Source organism: Apteryx rowi, unplaced genomic scaffold, assembly GCF_003343035.1.
Source record: "Apteryx rowi isolate R43461 unplaced genomic scaffold, aptRow1 scaffold_132, whole genome shotgun sequence".
In the NCBI taxonomy this organism is placed as follows: Eukaryota; Metazoa; Chordata; class Aves; order Apterygiformes; family Apterygidae; genus Apteryx; species Apteryx rowi.
In genome coordinates this window covers 1,158,561-1,167,819 of record NW_020447553.1, presented here as the reverse complement: position 1 = coordinate 1,167,819, position 9,259 = coordinate 1,158,561, and the positions used below count along the sequence as shown (strand labels likewise).

At 45.8% G+C, this 9,259-nt stretch overlaps 1 protein-coding gene and 1 long non-coding RNA gene across 2 annotated transcripts; both read left to right on the top strand.

Moving 5' to 3' along the window:
• The first annotated feature begins 2,623 nt into the window (after nt 1-2,623).
• Nucleotides 2,624-7,367, top strand: SNRPC (small nuclear ribonucleoprotein polypeptide C). The gene is made up of 6 exons (XM_026056753.1): nt 2,624-2,695; nt 2,944-2,986; nt 3,399-3,507; nt 4,817-4,906; nt 5,559-5,663; nt 6,983-7,367. Exons 1-6 carry the CDS (start codon nt 2,688-2,690, stop codon nt 7,105-7,107), a joined length of 480 nt encoding a protein of 159 aa, XP_025912538.1. The 5' UTR covers nt 2,624-2,687; the 3' UTR covers nt 7,108-7,367.
• A 183-nt stretch (nt 7,368-7,550) lies between these two features.
• Nucleotides 7,551-9,102, top strand: LOC112961491. The gene is made up of 2 exons (XR_003252043.1): nt 7,551-8,245; nt 8,968-9,102. It is a non-coding gene; the product is annotated as an uncharacterized LOC112961491 (long non-coding RNA).
• The last annotated feature ends 157 nt before the right edge of the window (nt 9,103-9,259 follow it).

Below are 9,259 nucleotides of genomic sequence, written 5' to 3'. Positions count from 1 at the left end.
GGGGGGGGGCAGGTTGAGCCCTTCCGATTGGCCGGGGTCGTGGGGGCGGCTGCGTCACGCGAGGCTGATTTACGCTTTCCCCAGCCGTGCGCAGGCGTGCGCCCTCGCTTCCAAATATGGAATCGGCGCGGGAGGCGAGGGCGCGTGTTTATGTATGCAAATGAGTCACGTGCGGCGTCACAGGGCGCTATGCAAATGAGGCCGCGGAGGGGCTGCTGGGAGGTGGCGGGCCCGGTGGGGTCGCGTGATGGCGGAGCCTCCCTCGGAGCTGCGCCTTCCCGCCGCTCTCCCTCCGCCGCCCCGGGACGACAACCGCCCCCTCTCCGCCACTCGTGTTCAGTCAGAAGCAAGGCGGTGCCCCCTCCCCCGGCCCGGCATCGTGCGATTTATCCCCCTTGAGGAAAATAAATTGGAAATTAAGCCCATTTTCCTCATCCTGTCAGCGCTGATGGGAGCGCAGCCGGGTAAGAGGCCTGTGACGCGCTGATGCTGGGCCCAAAAGGCTGCGATGTGCTAGATTTTTATTCCTAAACTCCCAATGTTATCGCTTCGGAGGTTGATTGAGAAGGAGTTTCCCCCACTGCAATGTTTGCATGGTAAACATTACGACACAGCTGCGAAGGAAARCTGGTACAATTTAAAAGAAAAACAAGCTTGCCGCAAAACAAATAGTACAGGGGGAAAGAGCCTTCRCAGCAGTACTAGGTAGTGGGGGTTTCTAATGATACAAAACTTTTATTTAGGCTTGCGGATGGAAAAACTGCTTATGATGTAACAGAAAGACTAACCTAAAACCTGACTTGACTGCAAAAAAATGTTTTGAAGTCAAAACAGGGAGTGTACAGCAAAATACACAATAAGATGACAGAAAAAATGAACATACACAGCGTATCATGAATGGTATTTATTGTATGCTATAATAGACTCCTAATTTAATGAGTAATGGAGCCAAAAAAATGATTCAGTAGTGCCCAACCTCCTTTGGCACCTCTACCAGCCTTTTTTTCTGCTTGCTGTACAGTTCAGCTCATAACATGATTTCTGAATACTGTTGTCATACTATCTGGGTAACCTATAACACTGTTTTGTGGATAAGCCATAAAGAAAACTTCCTGAGTTCCTGTATTTCTTATGAATCCTGTGTCATCCCTTGCAAAAGCGCACGTGTTTTCCACACTGGCTTGCCAAACCTCTGTTTAGTAAGTTTTACTTGCTGGTTCCCAGAAAACATCTTGTTTTTAATTCCAGTTTCTGAACTGTGTTAAACTTAGAGAGAGTTGCATTTCAAGAATGATGGAGGATATATAGACTGTAGAGTCATTGTTTTTGTGTTATTTGATGTAAACTCTGTCTCTGACTAGAAAAAAACTATAGCAATTCATTTCATAGTGAAAGCCAGGCAGCTACTGTATGATGAAGTGTTTGTCTACTATCAGCTTGTGTCATCTTTTAAACATGTGGTCTGATCCTGAAGTAAAATCAGCGCATGACTGAGTGTGCAATTCAGGCTGTAGAGTTGAAAGCCTGCGTATCCTATATCTGCTATGAGCTATCTAGTCCCTCGGGAACTCGTAGTTAAAAAAACCTCAAATGAAAAATGTAGAGCAGTCTGGAAATCATGGCATGTACAATGTAATGAGAAAGCTCTTCACGTGTGTATTTTCAAGTGCTTGAAACGATCAGAGGAAAGTGGAGCTCATGGTATGAAGAACAGGAATCATTTACTTATGGAACAGATACTCTTCAAGGGTTTTACTATTTGCTGTTACAACTTCAGGGTTATAAAAGTAGGCTGTCTGTCCTGGAAGAATGTGTACCAAAGTGTCGATAACAGGCAGCAACAGCCCTAAATCACTAATATGTCAACTCGGATGTGAACATTACGGGAACACGTGAGCCTTGTGCGTACAACCACAGATTTCCATTAACTGAGGCAGAAGGGCCACAACCGTGTCAGCAGACTCAAGACCACAAGCGATTCTGCCTGATGCTAAGGGAGATGAAGCGCTACTTTTGCTTAACACTGACGGAATACCAAGATATCCGCCTGTAGCTTAGGTAAAGTGATGGTAGCAGTGTGATCCCACAACCACGTGTCCCGCTCACATGGAAGTGCCCTTGGCACACAGTTGCAGAACATGACTGGGGTCAGTGCCGGCCACCCTCGAAGGCTGAGCCGCATGGAGAGGCGGCTGCTGAAGGAAGCGGGACAGAGCCGTCAGGCTGCCGCTGTCGGCGGGAGCCCGGCAGCGCCATCGTGGGTGGCTGCTGCGGTTCTGCCTCTGGGCCAGCGACAGGGAGACGCTGCCACGACTGCAAGCGCCATGGTGGCGGCCTGCACTGTGGCCGCCTGCCAGCCCTGCAGCCCATGGGCGAGTGGGCCGCCTCCGTGGAGATGAGGCCGCCATTGCAGGCCCCGACGTGCTCCCAGGAAGGCCGGGCCCTTCCCGGCCCCCGGAGCCCGCTGTGCCCGCGGGCGGGCAAAGCGAAGCCCGCCGCAGCGCCTTGTTTGGCCCTCGCAGGCCACCGTGGGCCGCTGAGGCCGCGCCAGGCTGCCGCAAGGGCGGCGAGGCGCCCTTCTACGGCAGCCGAGGGCGGTCAAAGCGCGGCGGGAGAGGAAGCGCAGGCAGGCTGCGGCGCCTCTTGAGTGCGTCACTTCCCGGCGGCGCCGGTGGCGGGGGAGCACCATGCCCAAGTGAGCGGGCCCCGGCGGGTGGCGGGGCGGCTGCGCCGGGGCGAGGGGCTGCCCGGCCCCGGGGAGGGGGCGCTGAGGGCCCCCGTTGGTCCCGGGGTGGGGGGTGGCCCCGGTGACTGCCYGGGGTGTGTGGGGGGGTGCAAACACTGTCGCAGTGGGCGCCGAGTGTCCCTGGGGCTGGGGGCGCTTCCTCAGGGCCCGCGGGCCCAGGAGGTGGTGTAGGCGGTGACCGGGTTTTCCCTCTGCAGGTTTTATTGCGATTACTGTGACACGTACCTCACCCATGACTCGGTAAGTACCAAATTCTCTGTGTTCGTTCTTTTATTGTATCAAGTGGCTTAACAAAAGAACGTACATAGGTTAAAAACTCACTGGAAGTAACGTCCTGTTAGTTTGACGCTTTATGACCAAAACAACCAAGAACAAGGGAGTAACTTGACAGACGCTAGCGTCTGCTGGCTTTTGATGTCTTGGTGCACGTGAGTGTTGCAGTGAGTTTATAGGAGGCAGCTAACTTTGTCTTATGGGAGCCTCTTTTACTTAAATTTGTGTCTCAACACTTGTGGCTTTTATGTAAAGGTATTGCACAGCGTCAGTCTTCTGACTGTACATAGAAGCCAGCCTATTTTATATGTCTAAATGGCATGCGTTTAAGTTTTACAAAAGTTTCCAGTAACTTTTGGGTTTATGTGATTTTTCTCAGCCCTCTGTGAGAAAAACCCACTGCAGTGGCAGAAAACACAAAGAGAATGTGAAAGACTACTATCAAAAATGGATGGAGGAACAAGCTCAGAGCCTGATTGACAAAACAAGTGAGACTAATCTTCTTACGTCCTTGGATTGCTTTGCCATCGCTCCTGTCTCTTCTCTGCGTGCTTGTCTTCCTCCCCTCCTTGCTGATTTTGTCTCGCCTCTGTGGTGATTCTTTGCTGTGTGAGTTGTGAGCGGGAATATCACTTAGAGTCTCAGACTTGAACTACTTGGGATGAGGGTTTCCACTGAAGAGACTAAGAGCTCTCTGTAAGGGGTTGTTGCAAGCAGACGTTGCTTTATTATGGGTTAGGACTGTTGTAGATACCACTCTTTAGCACAGCTACATAACGTCATGCAAAGTCACATTACACAAAGTTCAAGGGTCCTCTTGGGCTGTTGAATTTTATACAAACTCTGTTAGCTTTTAAAAGAATCTCCTTTGAATCTAAAAAGTTGTGTCTGAAGCCTTTATGAGAAGAAGCTTGCAAAACAAATTTGTTCCCATTCTTCCGCAAAAGAGTGGAGGACAGATGTTTTTAGTGCCATTCCTTGAGAGAGAAAAGAGATATCTCTCTAGTGCTTAAATTTACTCTGGTTTTGCTTTTGTTGGTAGTAGCACGTTTATGCAAACAGCATGAATAAAAATCCAAAAGGTAGGAAAGCGGACATTAAAATGTATGGATTGATTTTTTAACGCTGTAGTCTCTTGGCCTCAGCTCTCTAGTGATATTGATTTTTGCATTCTTGGTGTTAATGGACTGAATAAAATGTGAAGCGTTTCCTCTCTGTTTGAAGGGTTCTTTTCCCCTCACTTTTTCTGTGGATAGCTGTTCTTTTCTCTGTAAACAGGATAAATACAAATGCTACGTTAACCTTCTGGCAGCTTTTCTTCTTTAGGAGTTTTCAACTCTCGTATCTTTTGCCTTTCTTCTGATCAGTTCCAGTCTTCTGTATTTCTTCTCCTCCCTGTCACATAAGATGTTTTTCATGCTTTTGGTCACCTACCTAGGTCATTGGCTCACTACCTTTTTCAGTTAGCTTATGGCTAGCTTAATGGCTTAATCTAATGATTCTAGGTAAAAGTTATAGCTGCAAATCACATGAATGTATTTTCTCTGCCATCCACCTTCCTGTTAGGTGTGTGAAATTTGTCACAGAGCACTTCAAGAATACCAGGTACTCCTACCCTGACAAGCCATATAAACCTGGAATTTGTTCCAGAGTTAGAACAGTTGAGTATGCAGCATGACATTAAGTATGCTCTGAACGCTTGACACGGGAAGGAGGATTGACATAGGTGCTTCTTCAACCTGGTAACTGTTTTTTCTCCTGCTTATATATATTTTTGTTTGTTTTTTGCCAATGCAGCGGCTGCATTTCAGCAAGGGAAAATCCCACCTACACCATTCTCAGCACCTCCTCCTGGGGGAGCCATGATACCACCTCCTCCCAGCATCCGTAAGTCTCTCTGTAACTGTGATGGCAGCCTTTAGCTACGTTTTATGTTTCCTGGACTTGTAAGGAAAAATGCTTTTAGCCTGCAATCAAGCTAAGAAGCTTTGAGCTCGTGAATATCAAAATATACGAGAACGCTCTGTAAGAGTGTTTCAATGACTGTTGTGATCTTTAGTTTGTCGTATTTTAGCAATGCTGAGCGCTTTAATAGAAATGTGTGCTCCTTCACTTGCTTGGTAGCTGCCAGGTAGATAGTGTCATTAAAACTTCTGGTACAGCTTCTTAGTAGAATGGAATAGGACTGATAACCTTGTTTTGCACTTCAGCTGGCAAGTTCTCGAGATCCCTTTCTGTATAGAGAGCTCTGCTGTTGTAAGTGGTGGTCACCTGTGTTAGAAATGCAAAGTGGAAAGTAATATCTAGCATATCCTTCTTCCAGTTAACTCATTTGTTAGCACCTGAAGTCAGAGTTGAAATGGAAAATGAGGACAGGCAGTTGTAAAACAATCTTAAGACATCTTTATCTTAGTAATAAAGAAAATTTCCTAAGTTTACTAAAGTTTCCTGTAAGGCTTAATAATAACTATTTCACGTTGCATGTTGCTGATGAGTGTTGAAGCAATTAGATATGTTACCAGTCTGTATATGTGTTCAGCTGGCCCCCCACGACCTGGTATGATGCCAGCCCCTCATATGGGTGGACCTCCAATGATGCCAATGATGGGCCCACCCCCACCAGGAATGATGCCAGTTGGGCCTGGTAAGTCTGGAAATAAACAATTCTCTGTAATTGCAGTACTGCATGGTCTGATTTGCAGAATGTTTGGGGTATATTTTCCATTGAGCTGCTATGGGAGTATTGATAGGCAGTATAGCTGTAAAAGGAGCTCACTGGAAAACGAAGCAGCTGCAGCACCTGGATGCTAGATGTAGTGATGCCCTGTTTAGCCTATGGCTGCGTCACTGCAGGCAGCAGTCGTCTTAGACGCTGCATGGATGGACAGCCTCAAGTGAAGTATTTCAGTGTGCGTGTACCACGTACACATATCTGTGCTGATCCGTTATCCTCTGCGTGGTGAGACATAAAACGCTCTTACAAAGTCAAGTTAAAGTTCTGTTACTGATTRTTGAGAGAGTACTTACGAGTCTTGCTGTACAGTTGAAATTCTGGGTTTGGTAAGTTGTGTTTTTTCTGCCTTCCCTTTCTGCCTTTTTTCTACTGTCTTAGCACTATCATCTTTAATTGTTGAGGAATTATGTTTGTATTGTTTACATTTTTGCACTAGGGATAAATTTCAGCAATAGATGAAGCTTATCTTTTAGAATGTCTCAAAATAATATATTCCAGAAAAGTGACATGCCTTAAAAAGTTTTTTTTCAGAACAGCAAAGACAAACTAAAATGTCTTGATTATCCATTCTCCTTTTGAGCTTGTTGGCATTTGAAGAATTCTCAGAGGACATCTTACTGAAGTAGTTACTGGAACAAATCTGAAGACATCTATACACGCTAAATGCAGTGAAATGTCTTTGCAATTATTGTGTTGCCAGTAGAAATTGTTCCTTAAGTGTTTTCTAAAGGCACAAAATAGGGGCATAATCTGAGATACTAGGCACTATAATGGTTGCCTGAGGATAAATTGAGAAGTTGGATGGAAATCATTATTTCAGTGTTTTTTGATGAAACTGCTGCTTTTCTCTTCTGGTAATGCTGTTACCCAGCTGTAAGAAGTACACTAGACTATTTTTGAACACACTTAATCTGAGGATCTTGCAGCGCTTTCCAAACTTTCCAATTCAATTGAGCTAGTGTCTCTTTTGAGTGGTTGAAGTAGATAGTGAATACTGTCAAAGCTGGTCATATAACCCACGAATTTGGTTCTTCCTCTACTAATTGCTAATATCCTTCAGAGAAATGTAGTCCCTCAGCCAGCTTCCGGATCAGAAGGCTCCTTCTATACACTTACAAAATGAGAGTTCCCTGGAGGGTGGGGGAGAGAATCTGCACCCTGTATTGACGTGACTCTGCAGCTGCTGTTCCTGAGAGCTTTTCTCTAGTGTCCTGTTTTTCCTCCTGTAGCTCCAGGGATGAGGCCACCGATGGGAGGACACATGCCAATGATGCCAGGGCCTCCAATGATGAGACCACCATCCAGGCCCATGATGGTGCCAACCAGGCCAGGAATGACCCGTCCAGACAGATAAAGGTGGAAGTGGAGCTACACTTCTTTTTTCACATTATGATCTTCCGTACAATAAAGCAGCATAGACCTAGGTCCCTAGGATTTTGTATTAAAACAGTGTGTAGAGGAGATCTGCAGCTACTTCAGATTGCAGGTGGTCTGACCTATATGCACACTGGACTTACGCATTTGTAACTGTTCTTCCTCCCCTTCCCCCTCCCCTCCCCCCATTGAATTCTAAAACACAATAATAAAATGTTGATGCTGGTTTGTGTATGGAGAGTCAGAGCCTTACTTTGTGTGTGTTTTTTCTGTCTGACACAGTGAGATGTTGGTCTTCATTGTTCCCTCTCTGCACCTGTGTTGCACTAAATTTTATTTTATTTTTTTCTCCTTACTTCTTCTTTTACATGTCATACCTCCAGAGAGCTGTATCGCTGTCTGCATTATGAGTGCTTGTTTCAAAACAACAAATATGTATGTTTTTAATTAAAAAAAAAAAAAGTGAATTCAGAAAACTGCAGTGGTATCCCTAGCTGGGGAGACTGCAACATTCAGTAAGGTTGTTGCTGCCACAAAACAGGATGAAATTATTAAAATGTTGGTTTTCCATTGGGGGAATCTGCATCTAATGTGAAAGTGTGGGAGTGATTCGCATCTTACAAGAAAGCRTTCTGTGAGGGCTCCTCTTTGAGTGCTCTCTGCTATGGAGCAAGACAGTCAAATCACTTGGACAAAATTACTTTTTAGGAGCGCACGTGCTATTAACAGTCTCCTGTAAAGCATGTTGTGTAGTTGAGACATCCAATAAACTTGGTCCTTCTTTTACCCTGTTCCACAAACATTGAGCTGTGGCAAAAATAAGAGGATGAAACATACTAACCTTGCTAATTAAAAAGAAAAAAATCACCTCCAGCATGGCATTGACTAGTCCTGGTCTGTGTTCTGTTACTGTTCTTGTGGTATGTTTGTTGCAGGACTCTAGAGGCTTGCTGGGTGGATGCACTGAGATGCTGTTGTGCTGACACAGTGGATCCTGCCGCTCTTCAGTTTCCYGTGTCTGACAGCAAAGAGGTCCTAGCGCAGCTTGTTCTGCAAGTATCAGAGAGAGAGTAGATTGCAGGGAACTGGAATGATTGTGTCCACACATATGTCGGAAGGTATGCGTGCTGACTTGAAAAATACATCTCTCTGCTCAATAATCTGAGTATTTTTCAGCTTTATTTTGAAGTGGCATTGCTGTTCTGTCCGACATAAAACATGCCAATGTCAATTCAAATTAATGGCTTTCTCCTGGAGAAAACAACAGGCAGGAATTACTGATCAGTACTGAGTCTTGATAAAAATTCAGGGCTTATATTCCACTTTTTTTTCCCCCCCCAGCCTCCTATGAGATTAAAGCAGAACGTACACAGTAAAGTACAAAGCCCATAGCTTTCTTGTCGTAGAGCTGTTAAAGGACTGATTGATCAGTTTAAAGCTCCAGTGTGTGCTGTATTTGAGGAACAGTGTAATCATTTATGCGAGCTTTCATGTTGGGCATAGCCTTGAAAGCAAAATGCTCCTTTTAATATTCACAATCTCAAATCTCGCACAGCATGTGCAATGGTCTAACTCACTGTCAACCATCAAACAGTTACAATACAAACATAAACTAAGTAGCATAGAAACTGCTTTGAGCTAAGACTTTTGGTTTTCATTCCAACAGCCTCGCTGGTTAGACTGTTTTGTGTTGAGCTTTTTTTTTTTTTTTTTTTAAACATCTGAGCACTTCTTTTTAACAAAACATTTTAACGCCGGCAAAAGCACAGAGTTAAAAGCTGCCTTCAATCACTCGCAGCACTGTCGTTTATAGGATTCCCCTTGACGGTTCTTCTTGCAGGTTCTGTTTGGCCCTTGACGCGACAGCGGGAACAGGCTCCGCACGCTCGTTTCCTCCCGCTTCCCCGGCGATGGTGCTGTCCTGTCGGCAACTCCAGCCTGCCTTCCCTCCGTCATTAAATTTACTGTTTCGTGAGGGACGTGCTTGCTTAGGGGCGCTACGGAGAGCGCGCTTCCTTGGAGCTAGGCTTCCCTAGGACCGGCCGGGGGTAAATCCTAACGTGGGCGGACGGGTTTTGCAGCGAGCGGGCGGTCGCCGTGCTGTTCTGCGGCGAAGCTGCTACGGATCGATG

Excerpts from the sequence above, each read along its gene's own strand:
- SNRPC (XM_026056753.1), top strand. Across the intron at positions 2,987-3,398 it reads CGTACCTCACCCATGACTCG|CCCTCTGTGAGAAAAACCCA; the intron begins GTAAGTACCAAA and ends GATTTTTCTCAG. Across the intron at positions 5,664-6,982 it reads AATGATGCCAGTTGGGCCTG|CTCCAGGGATGAGGCCACCG; the intron begins GTAAGTCTGGAA and ends TTCCTCCTGTAG.